Here is a 26,644-nt window from a genome sequence, read left to right as displayed (position 1 = left end):
GCAGTACGTGCCGAGTCCATGCTAATGCGATAGTCGCCCGAGTAATGTACACGAGCAATATCCACAGCTACATAAATCTGAGCCTTTGAGAAAAATCAAAGTCATTGTGTGTCGGGGAAGATATTTGTAGCATTTTAATCTGTCTTCCCCATTATACGTGTCTAAAACCAAGCAGCCATGACTACACAGTCGTTAAGGAGACAGCGTCACCATTGCCATTAGCACAAAAATTAAAATCACTCACACATTTTAGACTACAACAAATCATAATACTGAATAAACTCTAACTTAAGAATTCTTACGGAATTAGCAATACACTTATTTACGATTCATTGCACCTTCCTGCTGATATCTGTGAAGGTGCTTCTTGGATGTGGTTTTGATACTTCTAAAGTTTCTTGACTAGGTTTACGTGCTAAACGATTGTCGCTGGTCAGCATCGAGGCTGGGGTAGAACTGCGTTATCATAATTCCAATAATTGTAGCTCCGACCCTTCCGAACGTCCTCTTTGCTCTATACTGAATCCACAAGCCATATAGTGCAAGATATCTATGTGCATGATCTGGATCCTCCAGGGTTTCTTGTAGTGGGTAGTGTCTGTATTCGCTGTGTTCTATTTCAGGTACCTGCCGCCTGGTTGAGACATAGAATAAAAAAGTAGATAAAAAAAAGGAAACTTATTACGTGCGTTCATAATTATGACCGTATACAGGTAGAAATTACACTTTTATTCAATGCCTTTTTTTTTTCGTAAGCAAGGTTTCCAAATGTTTGTACAAGTAATTCCCCAGTCATACTTACCTTCGATTATGATGCATAGTCTGTGATTGATAGCTGAAAAGAAGAAACCAAGATAAAGATGTTAATTGCTGATGTATTGACGCGCTTAATCTACATTTTTAAGAGAAATTAGCCTTGATATGGCCAGTGTTGTAAGTACTTGAATTTGATAAACATTCAGCGTGCCATTATTCGACCTAAAGGAAGAAGACGGTGTATGTCACATCCACTGAATGATATCTGGTTTATAGTAGTTATGGAAAAAAATATCATTTCACAACAAATTTCAAAAGACATTACATCATCCGTCTTGGAAAAAATAAAAGGGAATATACCTGTATAATGTTATATCAACTACAATCACCTCGGTGGGAGAAGAGAGTTGTTTTCGCCTGATAACTGCAGCAACACACACAGCCACTGATAAGATGAAGGCGATTGTTAACAATACTGCAGTGGTGGATTCCTGGTGTAACACTCCTTCTACAGTGTGCATCTCCGGACAAAACGTATCTGTTGGGAGACAACAAAGACAAGTGCCATTTGAATTCAGGATAAACATTATGATTATAAGCACGCAACTACTCACATAATTTATCAGACAGCTCACGTCAACATTTCCAACAGTAGTCTATTTTCTATTTTTTTGTTTTGTATCGATGAAAGCTTGCAACCCATCTACGTGTCGATCTGTGAATGTTTTATATCAATCGAAAGACACCCACCGGGATAAGAATAACGTCAATGCGTCACAACTTTAGCTGTGTTGGTGTGATGTGTTGGGATCTTTGTGATAACTGATATTGGGAAAAGGATGGACAAAAAGAGAGAAAAAAAAATGATACAAAACAAACACCTTATAACACAGCCCCCCCCCCCCCAAAAAAAAAAATGAAACAAAAAACAAAACTGAAAATAAAACAAGCTCGAAAGAGTAACCTACATGTATGAATACAGAGTGGCACAAATGGCGTACGCGGCGAAGCAAATACAGTGTACTCCCGATATAAAAAAAAAAAAAGTTCTCGCGACCGGCAGTTTTATTTTGTTATATTGAAAATTTCGTTATAACTGAACAAAATATAGTACAAGATGAGAACACTAATACCATTCGCAAATTTATGTTATTTATTAAATACTCATCAATTTTAAATGCGATGGTACCTAGATAATTTCGTCTTAATGTTAGCAGTAAAGTTTAAGCATAAAGTTGTTTGAACTTCCGTGCTTAGTTTGGATAGGCACTTCTGAAAACTGGTGCTTAAGATTCGGCTACAGTTCATTCTTCCAAACTTTCGTTATTCCTATAGTTCGATATTACGGAAGCTCGTTATTCCTATGGTTCGATATTACGGAAGCTCGTTATTCCAAGGGTTCGCTATTCCCAAGAGTCATCATTTCGAAGGTTTGTAATGGACAAAATGAAACAAGGCTCGTTATTCCGAAAGGTTCGTAACGCAGAAGAAGTAATAAGGTTCGTCATTCCAGAGATTCCTTAGTCCGAAAATGAGATAAGGTTTGTATTGCCAAAGGTTTGTTTGTTACTAATCTTTTTTTTTCTCTTCCGGATAAACGAACAGTTTTCCATACTCGAAATCTCGAATATTCAGAATAACTAACGTTATTTCAATTTCTGATTGACGAACCATCGGAACAACGCCTCAATTTGTAGTAATAAAGAAATCCATTTCATTTTCGGATGTATGTGTATGGAATTTTTGAAAAAATGAACCGTCAGAACAAATTATAACACGAGTTCTCGAAAACAGTTTGTAGCACAGTGACCGAATTGGGCAATTCATTTCTTTTTTAATCACACTGAAATGTAAAGCAGAGACAATGCAGAGACGCTCTGTATTCAAAATGTTTCTTCCACTTTGTCATTTTGTAAGCAATCCGCCTTTCGTTATAGTGGTTCATCTTTCTCTTGTTTTTATTTACCAATGGCACTCTGAAATGACTTCGTTACAACGAGAATTTCTTTATAATCGTGTTCGTTGTATTCTTGCACCATAGACTTTAATGATGGTAATTTCCTGAACTGAGCTTTTACTTCGCTGTAACGAAATTTTGCTATGACCGTGTTCCTTGTATTGTTAAATGGAAGTGCAGTGTACCACAGGAATATGTGAAGGCACGTCTATCCGCCGTGGGTTTGTTACATGTATGACACAGCGTCTTCGAGCCTGCAATAAAGCCATAGGCATTCATGACCTCACAGGTAATAATGGTGCAGCGATTGAGTACTGGTTTGATAGTGATCGGTGTGGAACCATAAGTGGACCACGTGACATTATTCACTGTGATGACGTATGAGTGGAAGTCTGCCTGTGGTTGGTACTCTCTAGGCACGTGACACGACACCGCGAACATTACGTCATTATCATCGCCCAGAAGCTCAGAGACTTTGATTTCAATTACGCTGTCTGTAATAAAAAAAAACAAGAAAGAGGTAAAATATGAATTAACATCAACAACACAAATCACAGTATTTAATTAGTTTTGATGACTTTAAATGCATTCGTTAGTCACTATTCTTTGCATGGTATTTTCTACGAAAAGTCACTTCAACATGGAAAGCATTGGTAGTCGCACACACTTTGGAGGCCTATGTTACCTCAAAAAGTCATTAAATGCTTGCTTTTTCTCCATTGGTCAGTAGGGCACGTGATTGGGAGTTCGTCTTTCCTCTACTGACCATGAGTCAGGATGGAGTTTATTCTGTTTACATAGCATCTGGTACTTAAAGAATAAATGATATTGGCGCGTGATTGATACACATGCGGCTCTACACTGTACGTTGAATATAATCTGTTCATAGTCTTTTAAATTTTGTATTCTTTTTGTTTGCTTTTTTGAATCTCAGCAAAAATGCAATGATCTCTTAAAACCATGAAGCTTGGATAGTCATGATAGTACTGTAAACAGACGTCTAGACGAGTTATGCTCGTCAGGGTTGTGGGTAAACGACGGAGAACAACCTGCATTGACCTTATAATTATCATTTTAATAAAATACACTTTTATTAGCATACAGAAACTGCCACTGCCGGTTTAACATTTACGCACCTCGCCGAATCAACGAAGATTTGCAAAATACTCGTAATAATTGTGGTGATGAGAATGTCGGCTAATTGTTCCTTTGTTCATTCCAACCACTTTTAATCTTATAATAGTGAATATAAGGCTGACCCAGTGCTTACCTTCATCTGTAGGACAGTATGTCTTTTCAACCGATGTAGAGCCAACTCCATTTTGACCAAGGCAAGTCACGCGTTTACACCTGTCTGGACGAGGTGCTATGATAAAGAAGGGACCTCTGACGACGAAACTATATCCTGGTCTACCTTTATGACGAATGCATGGATAGGAGGGTAAGGCTGAACACGTGGTTCCAGTTGACACGTGACCAAAAGGTTTCCTCCTGGATGGTTGGCGTCCTGTTGTTCCTGAAGTCTAATAACTGACAGGGCGTCTGCTGTAGTTGCATCTATCCATGTATGGTGATCAATAAAGTGAAGGATTTGTAAGATATTTGTATCATTATATCGAAATATTTTAGACAATACTTAGCACTAAAGCGTGAAAAATCATAGTAATATCAGGGAGGTCTCACCTTCCTGGTATTATCAACGACACCACAAAATTCTGTGTCTTTCCTGACAAACTTTCACAGACAGAAAAGGCTACGGAATAACATTTCGAATGCATGATTCATACTCTAGCAATCGCTCATATCCGATCAGTTCCTGGACACAATTTTCTGCACTTTTCTACTGTAAACTTTTAATATTGCACCAAAGATGCATTCAAATAATGAATAGCTCTTACAAACAGACCAAAAATAGTTACGTTTTGGACAGTAAATATATGTTGTCGTTGTATTTCTGAGTCCGTTGCTTCCTTTGCACGACACGTCCACACACCATCGGGGAAGAGGAAAAAGACGAGTGTGAGGTGAAGACGATCTGGAGAGGACGACGCCATTAACGTTTATCTCATACATTGTGATGGGTGGAGATGATTGGTCGTGAGGAGTCACGTGACACTCAATGATAAGACCAGGCTTGACGTCAGGGTCCGGTTGATCGTGAAACTTGATGTTTATCACATCTTTTGATGGAAGCTCTAAATCAAGGCAGAATGAGGGAGTTTAGGAAATCGAGGTGAATAGTTTATTCATATCATATTTTGTACTTTCTCTGCTTTACTCGACGGAACTGCAACTTTTTTTTTATATTTTCATAGTTAAATATCATATATAATCCTTCATGTAATAGAACAGTGGTCCACCCTTTATTAGCCCCAAACGCAGTTATATTTTTCCTCTGGCCGGGTTAACCTTGGAGCTGCTATACACCAAACAGCATTTTGACTGATCCAACGTTCGTCAAGCATTCAAATTCATTATCTATTTGTACCAAATACCTAACTTTGACCCGACACTATAAAGAAATGCTTTAGCCGCCTAACATCAAATTGATTGTTTCGCTATTTCCATGCTCTCAGAATTCTCATCTTACTTTAAAAAATATGTGATTTGTTTAGCTTAAATATATCAAAACGTTCCAAGGAAACAGTATGCAAGTCACCGATTAATAATAATAATAATAATAATAAAGTACATTTATAATGCGCCGTATCTATCATTAATGCTACTCTCAGCGCATGAGAGCCTGCGTACTTCAACACATACTGTGTACAACCCTCCAAACCCAGTCCACATGATAATACATTAACATTAACAAAAACTACAATTAAACAAATATGATTTATCTATGATTTAATAAATGCATTTGGGTTACAATCCCTTAAAATTTTCTTTGCAGATGTATAGGAAAAGACAGAATTTTCGTGTTCATCTCTATAATTATCTTCATAATAAATGAATACAACTATATCTTTTCGTAACACACACACACACACATATATATATATATATATATATATATACAGCAAAAAAAAAGAAAGTAAACACTTTTTTGAGATCACATTTTTCATAGAAGATTTTGGTGAAAATCAATGCATTTTATAGCATATTAAAGGTAATCTAATTGGCTATCAGGTTAGTAGGTTAATAAACAAGTAAACTTTACGCATGAGTGAACATATTCATTTCTGCCCTCCAAGGCACAAAAGTAAAAAATGCAAAATTTGATAGGTTGTCTTTCATTTGGCAATGCCCTTCACGATCACAATAACAACAAAAAGCCAGTTTAACACAATGAGAGAAAAGAATGAAATAGCAAAAACACGTTTTTGTTCTCTGTATCTCTTTATAACTTCAAACAAAAAGAAAACGGGAAACTAAAGGAGGGAAAATGAATTTTCTGTCAGCTTAAACTTCAAACGACATAGGAAGCAGTGGCATAAAGATGATTAACATAATTTCTTTATTTTACTCTTCTTATTTAGTAATGTAAGGATTCATGAGATAAATTTAAGAACCAAATATTATTTGCAATTGTCCTAATTTGAAAACAAATTGAAATTTCTACCATTTCTGTTAATATTGCTTCTTCTATTATTTCATTGGAATATGGGTTTGACCTAAGATTCTTCATTTTTCTCCCTTATTTTTTGGCCTTTATTGCTATTTTGGGCTTCAAAGATATGATAGAGATCAAAGGTTTATTTTTGCAACTGAATTCATGTATCTAATAGTGTTAAATTTGTATTTTGTTCTTATTGTTATATGGAAGAGCACTTGCTCATGAAAAACAACTTGTTCAATTTTGCAATTTTTGCTTTTGTGCCTTGGAAGAGAAAAACAAAGATGTTCACTCATGCGTAAAGTTTCCCTTTTTATTGACCTACTAGGCTGATAGCCAATTAACTTACCTTCAATATGGTACATAATCTATTAACTTTTAGCCAAATATTCTATGAGAATATGAGTGTGTGTATAAATGGTCTTGATTCTCAGTTAAAGTTAATTTCATGTGATGTTCCACAGGGCTCCTAGGCCCACTATTGTTTATTTTGTACATTAACGATCTTCCCAGTTCCTCGCCAATTCTTTCCTTTATATGTTTTGCTGACGACTCCAATCTGTTTTTTACACACAGAGATCCTTATACTCTTGTTAACACAATGAATAAAGAACTTAAATCTGTGCAATCTTGGATATACGCCAATAAATTGTCACTTAATGTCGATAAAACTCATTGTATGCTTTTTAGCAACAGTCTTAAAACCCTTCCTTGTAACATTAAATTTAATGAAACTGAATTAAATCAAGTTAGTAGTATAAAATTTCTAGGGCTTTTTATTGACAGTGATTTGTCTTGGAAATCCCACGTCAGTTATTTAAGTAATATTCTTTCCAAAAATACGGGTGTTCTTAATAAACTGAAGAATGTTTTTCCAAGTCAAATCCTGCTTAATCTTTATTCTACATTGATTACTCCGTACCTTAATTACGGTATTCTTGTTTGGGGGAATGCACCTACAAATCTTCTTGACATACTGTTCCGTGTTCAAAAACGCGCCATCAGAAATATCAACCATGTTGGATATTTGTCCCACACGAATGATTTATTTTTCAAAATAAGATACTGAAAACATCAGATTTATTTAGTTACAACGTCGGCATATTTATGTATAAATTTTCTGCCAAGGAGTTACCGGATGTTTTCACTCGCATGTTCAGGAAAAACTATTTGATTCATAATTATCCTACCCGCCAAAGTGACGCATTTCACCTTCCACGTACTCGAACAATTTTCGCTAAAAAACCGATAATGTATACGGGCCCTAGATATTGGAATGACCTCTCCCCCGAAATAACAAGCTGCTTGTCTTTATATTCCTTTAAACGCAAATTAAAAGAGTCTTTATTGAGTGCATATCTTGCAGAAACGGAATAATTGTAATGTCTTATGTAATATTGTGGTATGTTATTGTCCGATCAAACATTCTTGTCAACACGCTGCAGATTCCATTTTAAGGTCTTGCTGTCAGGCTCTCCGAATTCATCATTATCAATTCTACATTCTACTTCGCTTCCCTATCCTCCTCTTTCCCTCTTTCTCTCTCTAGCTTTCTATACAGAGCTTGACGGCGGACACCAAATGGCTTGATAGCTGTACATGTTACTTCTTGTGTCTTACTGATAATATCCTGGCGATAGCATTTAATGCAACAACAGTTTATAGTGTACATTATGTATATACCTAAGTAGGCTTTATGATTATGCAAATCATGTTGTCCTACTGAAACCAATGATATCTCGGTCACAGTAATAGTTCAAATTTTAGTTTTGTTTTTGTTTTGTTTTGTTTTTCTTATTTGGCACTCTTACATCATCTGGTCTTATCTACTATCCGTTCTCCGTTTCTTTTTCACAAACACTGATTACTCGGGGCTTATAGCCAAACAAGCTTACTTTCATGTAGGTCCCGCCATACTTTTCTTTGATCAACCCCATCTCGATTTCGAATTTGACTAGTTATTACATATAATTACTGTGTTATCACCATGTATATTGTTGTGTTTTGCACATTGTTTACAAGGTGAAAGAACTTGTTTGATTTCTGTTATAATGTCCACAAATGAGAAGTATGGAAATAAAATGAATTGAATTGAATTGAATTGAGAAATATAAACTTGAAAAAGTGTTTACTTTCTTTTTTGCTGTGTGTATATATATATATATATATATATATATATATATACATATTATATATGTGTGTGTGTGTGTGTGTGTGTATTTATGCTTCGTTATTAGTGCTATGAATATAATATGTGTCATATATGCACGTCAACGAAAGAATTTGCCGATTTTTGATTACTTGTAAATATCCTCAGATAATTCATGTTAATTTATTTGATTTGATAACATAGCCAGTCAAGAAGGAAGATAGAAATGCAGAATGCCTCAATTTGTTAACACCAAATGACTTTTCAGAACGTACGAAAGTGTTTCGCTGCGTCCACACGAGAAATACACAATCCAATAAACCAAACTGATAAAATGTTTTGTGCCAGGTTAGATTCATTACGACTGAACTGAATACGTGCCATGTATACATTGTATTCAGTTTAATTCTATTCAGTTAACTTCTTCCTTTAGTCTCCTAATTACTCCCTCTTCTCGTCTCCTTCTGTTTACTTTTTCTCTCTCTCTCTCTCTTTCTGTCTGCCTCTCTATCTTTAAGCTCTATTCAATGTAAAAGCATTGACACATTTAAACTCTACGGTCAAATTTTCATGCGTAGAATTTCAGCCCGTTTTAATGTAAAAAGAATCCTAAAAGACATTTAAACTCTACACGTGTAAAATGAAATTATCTTTAATCGTATGTGCCTACGTGTGTGTGTGTGTGTGTGTGTGTTTGTGAGTGTCTGTCTGTCTTTTTATGTGTGGGGTGTGATGAATGTGCGTTTATGTTGCATGTACTCCTAGATCTTGAAAAAGTGAATGTTTGCAGGAAAAGTGAAATAACTACGAAAACACAACAGAAAAATATATCAGATGAATTTGAAAGGAAATTTGGCGGAAATGATCGCTAGAAGACGAAATAGTTTCTGATTTTTGTAGCGAGTGTGAAGGACGAATTTGAATTGTTAATGACGAGAATGTGTGACAAGTGACTAAATTGAATAGACTTTGTTCGAAAATCATTGACGAAAGACGAATTTGAAACTAGTATTGGCATATTCTAGATTTCTCGGGACGAAATTGAACTACAAGGCTATGTAATTGAATAAGAAAAGTTTGAAAATAAACTGGAAAGCATAAAATTATCATCCTTTCTTTCATTCTGTTTTCTGTCACACTTCTTCTCTGGCTGTTCATTTTTAGAAATAGGATGGTCCGTTAAAAGATATATCGTCCTTGCGTCTGCAAATATCTGTTGCGTATGCCGATCACCTCGGATTTTTTCGTTTGATAACTTCGTGAACTTTCATCCACTCTGGAATTTCATACCCGGATAACTGAACATACTCGTCATGATGCAATCGCATGTCTATCATACTATTTTTCTCTCAACCACATGAGCATTGGCAGAATAAGTGGAAGCGGCTTACAATGGCAATCTCGTCTCTAATATACTCATACGATAGAGACTTCAAACCACATGGAAGCAATTGGAGTTTCTTAGTGCGATATACCGGTTTTATTCTCTTCATGATTAGCATTAATATGACAAGGCAATCGTGTGCTTGAAATTATCATGATTTTATCGCTACAAGTAACATACTCATGCTGTCACATGATTACACAAAACCTATGGTAAAATGGTACAAATCTACCTAAGCCTTTAATTACAGTTTAAAGGGGAAGGCTAGTAACTGATCAGTGGGAATCAGTGGAAACGCTGGGAGATGATTTAGATTGTTCCAATCCTTATGGGATTCATTCAAGAGTTCATTGTATATCTATTGTGTGAAAATGATTTGCTTCAGAACGGTCTCATACTCAAGTAATGTGCAGATTAATGCTCCGTCACTGACCAGGGACGCTAACCTGGAAGCATTAAACTGCACATTACTTGAATATGAGACCATTCTGAAGCAAATCATTTTCACACAACAATAGATATACAATGAACTCTTGAATGAATCCCATAAGGCTTGGAACAATCATCTCCCAGCATTTCCACTGATTCCCACTGATCAGTTACTAGCCTTCCCCTTTAAAATTTCACTGGTCAGAAATAAATCTTGTAGCAAAATAGAAACTACCAATACAAAATGATCGTTTATTATACCTAATTTAATCCTGATTGCAACCAGAGCAATAACGGACAAAACAAAAGAATGGAGGAAATGAATGTGTTCATTTACATTTCGATATAACGGAATTCAAATCAAGGAATATCGCGTTTTTTCCTTTGATGGCATTATCCCTGACATTTTCAAATATCATTCAGTCAATTGCATCCCTAAATAAAATTCATATACACAATGTAATATGATGTACTATATACGATCAGGTAGGTGTTAGCGAAGGAGAAGAAACAAAGTCTCTGCATTGTACCCATACTCCTTGCCGCGGAGAAATTATGCGCTCTAGCACTTGTTACTGAATTGCTTTGGCCAAAGACAACCTTTCTGTTTTATTATGCGCCCTTCCTCAATCATATTAAACCGAGCGACCGGCAGTTCGTTGTCTCTTTCAACTTTTATTTAGCAGAAATTCTTTAGTGTGTATAGAGGACAAGACACACGAACAAAAATTATCAAAAAATTGCAGTTCTTTACTGTTCTGTGAAATGCTACTAAACACAAAGAAACACGGATTAGCAATCACATAATCCGAAAGATTTCACATTACTGTACAATGGCGAGGAAAATTATGCACAGAAGTGCGCAAGATGGTTAAATGCTAACTTTCCATAAGATATGTTTTTTTTTTTTTTTCAGTCCTGCAGAGGTAATAACAAGAGCATTTGAAGAAAATCTGAAATAATTATTCAGTAACATATCACCAGAAGCTGAGAAAGTTCAATGCAGGATTTCAACAATTCCTCTGAAATACAGCTTAAAGTTGTTAAAATAAAAAAACGTTTTCTTGGTCTAAAAATGAAAACAAAACAAAACAAAAAACAACAACTCTATGGAACAGCAGCTTACTTGGAGTATTGAATATCAAAGCCAATGGAATACTAATCATTCAATTGTCATACGATGGAATCTGTGTATAAATTTCAACAAAGTGGGAAGAGATTTCACTCCTCTGTCATCTCACGGATACGGTTTATCGACGTTACAGAAAAGGATATATATATATATATATATATTGAGAATATGCGATTTGCACTCGAAAATAGAGCAGATTGCAGTTCTGAGACCAAAGTTCAGACAAACCGGACTCATTGCTGGTGCAGTGATACTGTATGAATAGGGACTGCGGTGACTTTTTGACATAACGGAATCAAACGGGAAAAATGAAGAAGGAAGAACAGAAGAGTATTTTGTAACATTATTTTGATTGCCAGTAAAGAATTATCATATCTGATGGCAAATCAAAACATGCAAAATTAATCTGACCGTAAATTGTCCTGTGTCTCGCAACTATGAATACCATAATGGGAAATGTTTTTTTTTTTCTTCTACCGTGAATATGATTAATTGCTTCATAAATTGTTTGGCAAAGACGTTACAAGTTAGTAATTGTTTTAATGTGTGACAATTTTGACTGGAATGACAAGTATTTACATAGGTTTAACATTAAATATTACACAATATGTATTTCATCTTTATTGCTGAATAATACACTTCGAAACATGAAATCCGGAAACCGCACACCCTTGCATTTTATGAAAAATGTTATCATGTGGGATTGTCATAGTCCATTGTAATGGCATAATTATGATCGAATCCACCTCATCGGTTAAGTATCAGATTAATGAGCCTTCGAGGCGAAAGTGAGCCGTCGTGTCACAGGGAAAATGGGTATCCCATAAGTCCAAGATGAATCCGTTTACTCGAAACTCTGCACCTGAAAAGAAGGAAATAATTTGACTACCAGTTGATTTGACTACCATTAAGTTTAATTTAGTTTTGAAGGTACATGACGTTCCTGAACCATTACTAAAAATTAGGTGCAAACTATTCTGTAATACCAAAGTAAGTTGATATACTATCATGTGGTCGAATAAGAATGCTCGCTTCAGGCTTGAGAACCCTCAACTCGTTGGCTCGTGCATGGCTCTCCTGTCTTGTCCTTACTTTTTGTTGGGTCGCATTTACAATGTCATTAACTCTTGAAATATCAAATATAATATGTGTTGAGAACTTAATAATGACAAAACAGAGAGAGTAAATCTGCCCTTCAATAAAAACACGAAAATGTACGTAAATTACAGTTTGTACAACTTGCGACATCAGTCACTTCCACTTAAACGATTATATTTCGTTCATAGTTTCTAAAATTTGTTCCTTGACCGCGTTTGTTTGACTGTAAATCGTCGAAAAAAAAAATTGCACAGATGAAATCTATAGTATGACGTAAAATTTAAGCACCCGAAACCAAACTCCCCATACTTCAAGCTATGATATGAAGACGCATATTAAACAAAACATGTGGAAGATCCTCAGCACGTCTTAAAGGTAAACTGGTATAAACACTTTTTGCGCAATATTCTACTTTGGTGAAGTGCAAGTTAAAGGGTGTTGGTGCTTTCTTGTGGCACTGTAGTGTGATCATCTTTTAAATACCTCGTCTGGGGGGAAGAATGTTCTTCTTCTGTTGACGTAAGCGACGCAGACGATTACGGACAGGAAGAACACGACCACAAGAAGAGCGTAAGTTGTCGACGGTCGTTGCAGAGCTCCTTGACGCTGAAATTCTGCTATTATTTCCACCGCTTTTACGAGTTTATGTAAGACAATGAGACAAAATGCTCACTAGCCTGAAAGACACTATTGTATTAGACATGATTTCGAAACATGCTAGGTTGATATAGGTATCAGGTTTTCAATCGCAGGCAAATCGTGCGGAGATCTTTGACTTGATTAACGTAGGAATAATAAAAGTAATAATAAGTAAAAATAGCCTGTGAAGGAGACCCTTGTGTTTGATTCATTCAGTGTTTTAGTGTTCCCTGGTGTACTTTTATTATTTAAACAACAGAAATTATACATTTTGATAACAAAGAAAATGCTTAAGATGAAGAAAAATAAGATGATGACTTCATCAAACCGTGGTCAAAACAGAGAAATTGAATGTTCGTTTTCGGTCACATTTATTGTCCCTACTTAGTGATTTTTTCTTTAAAATTGTTACTTCAATTATGACACGTAATGACGTCTCATGACTTTTTCAACACTTCCGTTCTTCAGAGATTAAGTGTGCATCGGTCTGGAACGAGCTTGAATGTTATATTCTCGTGGAAACAGAACAGAGTAAACCGAATAGAGGGTATTTCTAATCTCTGGATTTTTAAAAACATACCATACCTTCTGCATGCAAATTTCCGAAAATTTGGTGAGAACACTTAGGTATTTAAAAAAACACTATTTGGAAACCTCCTGTAAATTTTGAACTCGCTGAAGAGGGTCGTTATTTGTTGAGTTAAATCGAGCTTTAAGATTCAAATATTTTTTTTTCTGTACTAAGAAAAAATTACAAATCTAAACTAATAGTCTCGTTTTACAAACATGTGTGATGAACTTATACAGTTGTGGTGTGTTGTTATTTGCCATAGATAACAAAGTAAAAGAAGCTAGTGAATTCCTCCTTTGTAACAGCTTTAACATGTATATCTTGTGTTCGAAGTATAAATTTCATATTACAACCAAAGGAGGATTACATATGTAGAATATGCAGCTGTGCCTCGTACACAGAATGCGTTACGGTGAGCATTTGGTGCATTATTTGAATTTTGACGGCTGACAACCTACAAATATCACAGAAATGTTATAGCTTTACAAAAGTCTTGTTATTCTGGTGGGATATATCATTCTGTGCTATTTGGGAAGGAATACAAAAGGGATGGCCCATCTTTAAAGGGAAGCAGTCCTGAGATTTTCACTGTACTGATAATTAAGAAGAGTAAAAAATATAACCTTTCACCAATTTATACGCGTGGACATCAAAAATTGTCTCCGTACGCGATTTTAAAAAAATAATTCCTGCAAGCGATCGTGTAATAGCCTGCCAAAAGGTGCAACGTCATTGATGCCCTACTCTCAAGTTGACAGCTGTGCCTCAGAAAACCAATTTAAGAGTTCAAAATGATCATATCTGATTTTTTCATAAAATGTGACAATATGTGGTTTTATTATTTCAAACAAAATATTTCAAGCTTATCTATATATACAATTAATATGAAAATAAATAGTAAACATATATTTATAAATAACTAGGGATGCGAGCAGAACACCGCTGGAAAGAGTTGTGCATCGATGACGTATGACTCTCCGCCAAGACTTGTTCATTTGCAGAGTCACACTTTTTTAACCGAAATGTACGAGCTTATTTGATGATTTGAAAGTTTGTTTTTGACGAAAGTAGTTCATTGGAGGTACCAACAACAACATATATATTTTTTTTTATTTCGTGAGGACTGCGTCTCTTTAAGGGCTGTCACCAATCAAACGTCCTTTCATTGAAAAGGCTTCAGACAGTGTCAGTGTGTGTATGTGTGTCTTTGTTGTAACATCTGTTTCTGAATGTCTGAATATAGCATATGTATCAAGACCGTATGTTGGGTTTAGGAAAAGTACTGAACGTATTGAAAATAGTGGTAAAGTCCTTCTTTTTTATACTAGTGTATTTATATGTATTAAATTGTGTTTTACCAGCTTTCCAGTTGTTGTGGTCTCTTTTTTAATACCATAAAGCACCGTTTTCAAGATAGATGTTGACAAAACGGTAAATATTCAATTGATTATAATGATTATAACAATCTGCATTTATATAGAACACGATAATCATTTTCATAAAGAGGTTTAGGAACTGTAAGTATATTTTCGTATTTTACATCAGAAAATTGGTATGTTTAAAAAACATCATTTTTCAAGAATTTTACAAATTCTATGTTATGCCACAGCTTACCTAACGGGCAGAAGGTCTTGGTTGCAGTGGTGGAGCCAAAATCGTTCCATCCCGTACAGGAGACTTCGGTGCCCCCGTCGGCCCGAGGAGTGAAGGCAGTCGAGGGCGAGCGGGAGGATGAGAGAGTGACGTTATCGGCTGTGATGAGGAAGGTATGGATACCTGGTGTCGGCTGGTACTCCTCGTCGATATGACAGACCACCGTGTAGATTTTCCCGTTGTTCTCTCCCACGCGCTCGTTGAACTGAACATCGATAATGTCATCTATTATTCAATATTACGGAAAGGATGAAGGGAACCACGTAATTCGAAGGTGAGACTATAATAAAACACTTATCACACAATTGGAAAGACATTTCAAGACAAAGGTACGAGATATATGTTTTTAAGGAATTGAAATACACTATAATTTTTCACAGGTCATTAATGTGTTTAGTATTACGTGCTTAGACTAGAATATCGTGTCATGTTTCAGATCGAAACTTAACTATGATTGTAGTAGAATAATATTCATGGAACATTCTTAGCCTAAAACTTTTTTTCTAAACAACCAATCAATTATAAATCTTCTCTAAGACGTATACTGTTTGTTTATGTTAAGTGCTGTCTGGGGCAACTTATTTGTATAGGGTCCCATATTTCTTTCTCTCTCTCTTCTTTTTTTTTCTTTAAAACAACAAAAACAACCAATCAAACAGACAAACAGCCTATCTCAAAAGTAGAATATTTGGACCTCTAAAACAGTATAAATCCGTTGAACGCGTTGTGCCACGTCTGTTCCTTCCCTCACACATGATGTTGATACATTTGTTGGGACGAGATTCCACAATCGCAGACGAGACACTCGACGATGAAATCGTCTCGCCGTCAATGGAGATCTCGTATGAGTCGATTGGAGGTGTAGGTTGGTCACGTGGCTCGATGTGACACGTGATTACAAGGTTAACCTCGTTCGCGACTATCTGCTCTTCAATCTGCAGAGTTATAATATCTTCCCCGGGGGGATCTTGATTTGGTATCAGGAAGAAATTCAAATGATAAATAATTGTGTACTTTCATTTTGTTAGTGTTGTAACTTAAAGGCATATGTTACCATTTGCAGATGAAACAAAAACCCAGCATTAGTGCTTTAAAATAGTTCTAAAATGTGAGTTAGGGATAGAAACAACCACTGTAAAAATTTGAATCTGTATTATCAATGTTTAGTATTGTTAAATACACAAAATGTGAACAATAGTTATAATAAGAATACTTTCAGACTAAACCGTCTACAGTTATGGTTTATTGAGAAAAATACTGATATCTCCTCATATTTTAGGCTTTATTGCGAAAATTGTATATGGTAGGACGTTTTGTGATACAACAGATCTACACATATGCATAAAAGGTGATATCTTCAAAAATTTCAAAATCACTTCTCCCAAAGGTAAACTGGACCTTTAACGTTATGAACATGGGGAATTACATCCGAGAACATATGAAGGGTTTGTTTGCAAAAACCGATAAGTCCATATTTGCCAAATGGAGATATTTGCGATTAAAGGTCAAGAAAAATAAAGAGAATAATAAGAAATTTTGTGCTTCTTTTGACCATAACTTCAAAAATGTACCTTTATATGTAATGACCAATATATCATTTAAAAGGTATTATTTTGTACTTTATCACAGAGACCGTACTTCAAAATCTTCAAAAATGGACTTATCGGTTTTTGCAAACAAACTCTTCATATGTAGTATACTACAGTATATAAAGAGCTTGCAACCAAAAGGCGCTAAATCCATTGAAAAATGATGGATTTAGCGCCTTTTGGAAGCAAGCTCTTCATATGTTTCTATATATATATATATATATATATATATATGCATATATTATATATATATATATATATATATATATATATATATAAATGAAGAATTTGTTCGCAAAAACCGATTAGTCCATTTTTGAAGATTTTGAAGTACGGCCTATGGCATAAAGTACAAAATAATACCTTTTAAATGATATATTGGTCACTACGTATAAAGCTATATTTTTGAAGTTATGGTCAAAAGAAGCAAAATTTATCTTATTATTCTTTATATTTTTCTTGACCTTTAATCGCAAATAATGTCTCCATTTGACAAATATGGACTTATCGGTTTTTGCAAACAAACTCTTCATATATACGACTGCAGTATAATTCTATGTCATACATGTATTACTTATAAGGGAATAAAAGGAATAATCAACGCATCTTACTCTTAAGAAAGGCTGTCGTATCGGGGAATCCATACGAGCGTCTTGATACTCTGTAGTTGGTTTCGTTTCGGTCAAAAATATCTTATTCTAAATCAAGCATAATGGTTTGTTAACTATAACTGACTCTCGTCCTTAGGTGTAGGTATAACAAATTTAATAACAATCATTAATATGAAATATTCTCACTTAATACAATGTGAAATGATGTTGATTAGCTATAAATGTGGTTCATCTATGTTCTTGATGTTTATTTAGTTTCCTTCTGCAGCTAATCTCGTCATTTCTAACACCCCAGTAAATAACAAAAGACTTTATCAATTAAAGTTACCTGTTAGACAAAATTCATTCACTGTAGATGTCGAACCGAGTTCATTCATTCCAATACACGTGACGTCCGTGCAGCCTGGAGGGCTTGACGACACTGTGAACAATGACGAGCTCGAGTTTGACACCGTCATACTTCCAACTTTGATCTCGTACCTCTCGAGAGCAGGGTGTGGTTGGTCGATGTCGTTCACGTGACAGGAAATAGTGAAAATACCTTGACCACTGTCATCCAAGCTTTCAACGAACTCGATGCTAATGATATGATCACGTGGGGGATCTGCCAACGAGTCACAGAAAGCATTTGAAAGAAGCCATAAAAAGTTCAACCATTGAAGAAAAGATATCATGACGTCATATCAGAAATAACACCCTGCAGAACAAAACTGAACAGATGTATGGTGAATATTCTGAGTTGTCATGTTTGAACGGGAAAAAAAAATCATTTTGTTTATCATATCCCTTTCTTCACACATGCATTCCTTTCTGAATGCCTTGGTTTTCTTGCACGAAAGAATGTGTCATTCCATGCATATTATGCATCACTTGACGCATTAATGTATAAGAGCTAGAGCTAATATGCCTGATGAAAGTGCACACAGTTCATTCAAGCACACATCAAAATCTATTAATGTTCATATATACTCACATAATGCAATATGAATAGGTATAATACATTATGTGATATGACATACCGTGTAACTATCAGAATTAAAAAATATATGGATAAAGTCTTACGTTTTGGACAGTAGGTTTCAACAGATGATGCCGACCCGATGTCATTTTCGCCAATACACGTGATATTCGTGCACCTATCCGGTCGAGGAGATAGGGTGAACGAGTTGGAGGTCGACAATGTTTGACTATCTCTCTTGATGACGTAACTGTTGATAGGCGGGAATGGTCGAGTATGAGAGGCTATCTCGCAGTATATAGTTAAATCAACGTGACCACCAACCTCCCTAAGATCCCCCGACTCTTGGAACTCAACCTGTATAGCATCATTTGGCGGAGGTGCTGTACAGGGAAACATAAAACATCGGAACACGATTTTTCAACATTAAGAAACCTTCAACTACACTTAACAACAGAGCTGAAAAGGTATTGTAAGTTTGAAGTCAAAGAATCCTCCTCAAGACTTGTTTTAGTAGTTTAGTCGCATTGATTTTAATCATGGTATAATGCGCAATGGACTGTTTTCAAGACCTATCAGTATAATTGTATTCAAGCTTCAGAAGAAGCTTTACTGATTGTACAATACCTCGTGGGCAATAGATTGATGTACTCGATGTCGATCCCAAGGCATTCGTTCCTTCACACGACAGTTCGATGCACCAACGAGGCCGTGGAGAAAGGCGAGTAGTAGGAGAAGATGATTGGGAGAGTGTGACGCCATCAGCTTTGATGACGTATGAATTGATAGCGGGCTGTGGCTGGTTCTGAGGGATCACGTGACATTCAATTTCCAAGGAAGACCCCTGACCACGTGTCTTAATACTAATCACACCATCGGCAGGGCCATCTGTGTGTTGGTAACAATAGGATTGTCATCAATTTCTGTCAACATTTTTAATACGTCAACTCAGAGAATAAATATTTTGTTGTTTGTCCCATATTTGAAATTCATGTAAGCATGCACATTCGTGTACAGACTTCGCGAACGACGCTGGCCTGACCTCTTTTCGTAGGACTCAATATGTGATTGCAAATTGTGTCAGCGTCGAAGCAACATTTCTAGCTACCATGTTTTTATGTTATATGCATCAATTTTGGTATGCATACTAATAATGTTGGGCATATTTAACATGTGGAAAGAAATCCTGCTCGATATTGTTTTGAAGTAGAGCAGCTTTAATTTGGAATAGTATTTACAAGATCTCAATCCTTTCTCTAAAAAAAAAAAAAAAAAATGGGAGCAGCTACATTTTATGTCAATAAAATTATTAGATCTATGGAACTATTGATACACTCTACCTAAAGAAAAGTAAGCTCTGCAAGCAAAATGCTACAAACGAATGATCTATGAAAACATTTCGTTTCTTGCATATGTGAAAAATATATATAAATATATGTTGCGGGAGGCAATGATAAGGATGTTCTATTAGTCTGTAATAAAAATGACTTGCCTCTCGAATAGTGAGGTAATATACGCTGATGTATATCCTCGTAGTGCCGTCAGGTTCGCGATTGCTTGTTTAACATAAGGCGGATGAATACAGTCTGAATAGCGCTTTCTTTCTGTAACTGTGTTCCCACATGGTAATCTCTATAGCAATCTTTTTATATATATTATATATATCATAAATCTTGGTTTCTCGACTCAGCTTGATCTAAATGATACCGTTTTTGGCACTTTATGATAAAACAAAAACTATAGAATTTTATGTTTCTATCACCTACGCTGAACTTTTTTTTTTTTTATGGATGAGTTTGCCCATGTGCGTCCTTACAGTACACAAAACACACACACACACACACACACACATACAAATACACTTTTTGCGTCAAGAAAAACACGCTTAATCTCTCAACAGTTTTCACACCCACCCACATCACACACACACACACACACACACACACACACACACAGATTATATATACAGTCAAACCTGTCTATAGCGGCCATCCAAGGAAAACGAAAAGAGTGGCCGTTATAGGCAGGTGGCCGCTATAGACAGGTTATCCAACTTCTTGTGCATTGCCTAAAATTATTTAATGTACATGTATCATCGTTGTATGGTATATGTATGTGTATAACGTGTGTACACGTGTGTTTATGCATTTGACAATGCCGGTGTTTATCACCGGTTGCACAGTAGCATATAATGTACAGTCGTGCTAGTGCATTATTATAACGGAATGAGAGATGGATGCAGCGGTGGTGATCACTGAATGTTGCCCATGATTTAGTGGCACGGCTACAAAGCAGAAAAACACGCTGAATATCGGCTTAACTTCTGTGGCCGCTATAGACAGGTTAAGGTCTACCGCGGAAAACACATTTTGTGGCCGCTGGCTGCGTTAGACAGGTGGCCGCTATACACAGGGTCTTCAACATGTCTTTTCTCTCGTTGGATTTTCCAGTGGCCGCTATAGACAGGTGGCCGCTAAGACAGGTTTGACTGTATGTATATATATATATATATATATATATATATATATATATATATATACAGTATGTGACCGTGCACCTCAAAACGAACATAGAGTTGCACACACTGATTTTGCGCGAGGACTGAAAATAAGTGAAACGGGTCAACGTAGCCGAACTTGACTTTTTCATATTTTCTGAAAGAGCGGGTCTTCTTTTACATTATGCTAAAATTTGATAGCATAAAACGGGCAGGAAATTGTGTTTTTTAGCAGTTTATCTCGAACATTTTTGGTAGAATAGTGTGATTAGGTTTTTTTTAGAATCCCTTTTTCATTTCTGAAAAACCTTGTCCACACTCTTCACTTTCAACTCTAATAACTTTTGAAAGGATAGTGCTATTGCTTTGAAAGTTGGCATCAATTATGGACAAAATGTCTTAATGAGGCATGCTTAATTTCAGTTTAATCTAATAATTCCTTCATTGTTGTTACTCTGGTGGTTTACTTCCTGTTTTTTGTCCCATTCATCGCACAGCCAGCACGGTTTGGTAAAGATTAAGCGCTTGAATTAGACACTACTTCAGAGCCTCTTTCCTCAGTTCACACTTTTCCTGAGTTTGTGGTTTTTTTTTTTTCCAATATTTAGATAGGTTAGGACAGTCCATTTGATTTGAGTTATACATCATTTTAAAGCTTAAAGTCTGCTCTTTCAGAATATGGTCTTAACTTAAAATTCATGTCTGGCGACTTTTGGTTTGTTTTGAGATGCAGGGTCACATATATACATTATATATATTATATATATGCATAATTATAAGCACAAAGTACAGTTGAAATTGGCCTACAGTCGCATTATAAGAAATAATTGCATTTATAGTAAGGAAAATGATTAAACTTGTTGGGTTAACTGATTTTTCGGTGATTAGATGAGCCGCTCATAAACGTGAATACACTCAAAAAAATCAAATAGAAAAGTGGCTAGATGACGGAAGAGTTGAAAAGCGCAAAACTGTAGAGTCCATTTTGAAAATCAGTGCATTAGTAAAAACTGGTATTATTAGGGACCACCTCGCGAAAAAAAAAATGCATTGATAATGATGGATCACTTATCTCACATTTTGTCAACTATTTGTAATAGTTTGTAAAAAGTTCGGTGTCTTTTTTTTTTAAGTTTTCAACCGAACTAGGATTTCGTATTTGCAATGTTACAATGAAAGTTCCTACGAAAGTGTAGGGAAATTCATCTGCATCTCCCTTAGCTTATAGCATGGTGAGATATGAGATGCATCTGATGATGGCCCTTGCGGAGAATACTGCTTGAGGTCTGGGCAGTAGGCCTACCCCTGAAGATCCAATGTAAATACCGGTTTATACCATACAACAGCATTAAAATAAAAAAAGAAAATCCATGTTATCTTTCTGCAATTGACAAAGAATACAATTATATGTCTTTTTTCTATACTAATCACTTGATTTCTCCGACAAAAAAGTGAAATAACCAACGTTACTAACCGATAACTTTACGTGTATGATTTTTTTTTCGCTTTTTTATAATATTGTTGGTGAAACTATACCTTATTTACTTTTTATGTGCCACGTTCGCACGTCCAACTCAGTGGACGGCGTGCCAACTTTGCATATTCTGCTCAACAAACAAAGCCGCTTAAACCGATCGCTATTAAAATCGCTAATTCCGCGGCACAATGAAAGCGTTTCTCGCACTTTTGTTCCTGTCACATACGGCTTGCATTCTATGTGGTGATTGACTATCAAGCGGTGTTCCCTACTAGATTTTCGTGTACATTCTTAGTTTCTGTCAGTGTTGTATGTGCAAAAGTCATGCCTTTACAGTAATGTAGCAACTGGTCATTCAAAAGAAAAAATGAAAATAGATTTGTCATACAATTTGTATCGAGGCAAAGTTTGGCATTCCTCTTTCGTTACAGCTTTGCTCCCTATTGTGTCCATCTTATCAGAAATTTGTAGAAGTTATACAAACTGGAAAAACCGAATTCTTTCTCGAAGCATAACCACCTTCGTGTCCAAGAATAACATGACACACAGGGGGTTTCCACCATGGCACATACAGAGTTAAATGAGAAATGCACTAATTGTGCATCATGAAGGCTCAAATAAGATTTTATTTATTTATTTATTTATTTGTCAGTTGTGAATCTTTACAGGTTTTATCACATCTATTTTAACACAAACACACACTTGCACATACATACACACACACAATTAAGATAAGCAAATGGCGATGGTATTGGATACATACGTCTAACGTTGAGCGTAGCTGATTGTTGAGAACCGGAAATGATGCACTGCAGCGTCTTCCCGTGATGATCAGCGGAAGGAGTGAAGGTCAACACACTTTCGATGTTGTAGTACGTCTTGTAGTGATAGCAGCGATACGAGCAGTGAGAGGGATTAGAGTAAAAACAACCCACATACGTGTAGATAAGTAGTCCTCTGAAACTCTACTTCATCCGGCTCTCCGTGCCAATAGTGCTCATGAATATTTCGTGTCAGAGTTGTCACCTGCGGTTTCCAAATGAAAAATACATATAAAACCATATTTCTTACATAAATTGTCAATAGGATATGCACAAAAATATGATCTATGGCTGGAAAAAAGCGTAATGAGGAAATGATTTCTTGCCAGAGTGCAACACCACAATTTTTTTTTTTCATATCAGACGGCATAGTTCGCTCATTCTTTCTGCAGTTTTACTGACAAAGATTAGTGTCTGTGATAACAGTAATAAGGAATTCCATTCCGATGTTTTACTGTTTGTTTGTTTTTTTACCAATACCGTCACTTCGTCAATGGGTAGTAGGAATAGCCACATACTATACATGGCCTGTGATCAATATTGTATTTCTGACAATGATACAAAATCGCCATAAAAACTATAAGTGTGTGGAGCCGTTACTCAAGACATTCAGTACGATAGCTTTTATAAGCGTAATAGGGCAGAAAAATGCAGAGCGTTCTCGGAAAATAAATTGCTTTCTCTATATTACATGTGTTGTTTCTTTGCTTCTAAATCAGTTTATAATGTATGTCAATTTGTCTGAATTCACTTGCCTCAGCCTGCAAGTTGAATAATAATAATTACAATTTTCGCCAGCTACACTAGTAGAGGCACCGACGAAGAGCTAAATGTTTCTGCCACTGGAACGGGCCAACCAGTGTAAGGGGTATGTCATGTATGTCGCTCGGTGTGTTGTTCGGTTTAATCTCACGATCTTGCTGGACTAAACAAAGCAATTGTAAATTCTGCGCAAGGTAAATTTACCTAAATGATTTAGATTGAATAACAAAGCGATGGTTCGAATAGATGTAAAGTCCTCATTACTCAAACCAGAAAATAAATGGTTTATACCTTCATATATTGCGAATTTTTGGTATCACTTCTGTGGTACTGTTTATGTCACATCTCCAATTTCACAACAAACCTGACCTTATCCCAAGGTTGATAATTTCTTATATTTACACCACACGAATTCCTGAAACCAATTCAAGACTTCAATACTCCAAATAACAAACAATCCAATATTCTTCTTTGTTGGTTTCAGGCTATCCAATGAAGACACTTCAACCTGTATTAATCAAGTAGCCAGATGGGAAGAAACATTAAAGCTATTTTGCGAGATATATCTATCCGTACTGGTTTAGAAGCCAATGCTCGGGTGATTTTGAACTCAGATAATGTTATTCATTCTGCCTATATTACGAAAAGCAGATTCTAGTTTCCTCTTGCCGAAAATCTGTAAGTTTAAAGGCCATGCTATACAGCTAGAACTTAGAATGGTCCAAGTCGGGTAGGTTGTCGTCTTCCAATACTCCCAAAGCATTCCAAGTAAAATCTGAATGGAAAAAATGACCTTTTTTACCGTTATATCAGGAGAAGTAATACAATATCTATATTCAAGACATTCTACCAATCATGTTCTTCATTTGACTACCATCAAGCATCCATGTGTATTCAATTTTCGAGCAATTAAAGAGTTTTTTTCACGTTTCGTCATGTACTACCAAACGTTACTTCCGTCGGTGTAGAAACATTAATGGAATAATTTGTATTTTAAAATGACGTGATTCAAAACTTTGCTTTGAGCGCCATCCGTACTAAGTGCATCTTAGAGGAATGGTGATGATATGATTCCAAGTACGACGACTGTATATCAAAATAATTGTCATTTCCGTTTGCAGTAGTATGGCAGAAATATCAGGCCGTAATGAGATAAATCAAAGCTTATTTTCTGCAAATGGAGTGTCTGTCGCAGCTAAAGATGCATCATAGTTAAACTTAACTGTATCCTTTAAATCGTTTAGGTAATTGCCTTGTATCTGTTTTCGTTGATTTCTTTACTCCGTCCCTTCTAGCTGCATATCATAGAGAAGTCGATTCAACTCTTGCATTTTCTGCCTGAGAAGTTTCTTAACAATTTTACCAACATGACCAGAAAAAACAGCATGCTCTTCCCTAAAAAATTATCCATATACGTTCAAACCTGATGACTGGTTTCACAAGACATAGGAGGCTGTGTTTTGCGTACATTGAAAACGATATCATTCCCAGGGAATGAAATACGGGGAGTTTTCTGTGGCGCATGTGCTTTACGACACAAAGGTCACTTCCGTCTTCATTGTCGTTCATGAGAATTCCTCGTTCAATAAGTCTTTTGATATTGGTTGTTTGTTTAGAGGTGTGTAATAGGGCATATCCACTCTCTTTGCTCTCTGTTTTGTCATTGCCCATTCATGAACTTGTTTGGTATCTTTATCAATATTCTAATTGTTACACTTAAAGCATAACCAGAAATCTATTCGATTAGTTAACTTACAGACAGAATTATCTTTTACCAAGTTCACCAATATACCAAACTTTTCATGTGTAGTCACTGTTTAGTGCATTGTTAATTTTATCATCAAGCCCCGGTGCTGTCTCGGCACCGTATGGTTCCTGAGATTAAAAAATGAGATTCAATCAAAATATGTCAAAGTGTTAACAATCCTTCCAGTTGTAAGACAGATTGACTGGGCAGAAATCAACCATAGTAGGCATGTTTTTATACAGAAAATTACCTGGTTACGTGTCCCTCACAGCAAATGAGCTATTCCTATACCGGCAAATAAGTATTCACTTGTTCTAATTTTCATACTGAGATTGCATTTCGGAACGGTATTCTATTTTTTCCGGTCAGCCTAAATGACCGGTAGCGTAGGAGCGGTATGTATCTGTAGGTGGAGCCGATTGAACATTTCCTTGGTATCCCCATTCTTTGTCTCGTCGAGCCTGATTGCTATTTCTGACCACGCCCTCTGTGATCTGGACGCCGTCCAAGAACCAGCTCGCTGTCTGTGACTCGAGCACTCCACTCTCGGTACACCGCGCAGTGACTTGGCGGTTCGCAGTCAGGGAACTTGGTACGGTAAAAGTCATGGCGACTGTAGGGTAAAAGCCAAACAAAGTGATATAAACAATGTCAGGGGGTCGTAGGTTTATTCATTTTACGTTTAAAATCAGACCATCACGGAAAATTTGTAGAAATGAGCTGAAATAATACGATTTGTCATGATACATCAACTAACAAATCATTTAGTAATTTATTGAGATTTGCATGGAGGCAAGCACATGGATCAACAGTTAATCGTCCTTTCTTATTGTGTCATATGGTCATGCGTAATGT

The 26,644-nt window shown here is 36.0% G+C and overlaps 1 protein-coding gene and 1 pseudogene across 1 annotated transcript; both read right to left on the bottom strand.

Annotated features, from left to right (window-relative positions):
- Positions 1-808: 808 nt before the first annotated feature.
- Positions 809-4,786, bottom strand: LOC140236013 (uncharacterized; annotated as a pseudogene).
- Positions 4,787-12,932: 8,146 nt separating this feature from the next.
- LOC140236326 (uncharacterized) lies at positions 12,933-26,397 on the bottom strand. Its single transcript, XM_072316280.1, has 6 exons — positions 26,169-26,397; positions 18,590-18,868; positions 17,856-18,131; positions 16,022-16,294; positions 15,289-15,552; positions 12,933-13,096 (listed from the first exon to the last, which is right to left on the bottom strand). Exons 1-6 carry the CDS (start codon positions 26,395-26,397, stop codon positions 12,933-12,935), a joined length of 1,485 nt encoding a protein of 494 aa, XP_072172381.1.
- Positions 26,398-26,644: the final 247 nt, after the last annotated feature.

Source organism: Diadema setosum, chromosome 12, assembly GCF_964275005.1.
Source record: "Diadema setosum chromosome 12, eeDiaSeto1, whole genome shotgun sequence".
Taxonomy (NCBI): Eukaryota; Metazoa; Echinodermata; class Echinoidea; order Diadematoida; family Diadematidae; genus Diadema; species Diadema setosum.
Note: the sequence above shows the minus strand (reverse complement) of the source record. Positions and strands in the feature narration are given on the sequence as shown.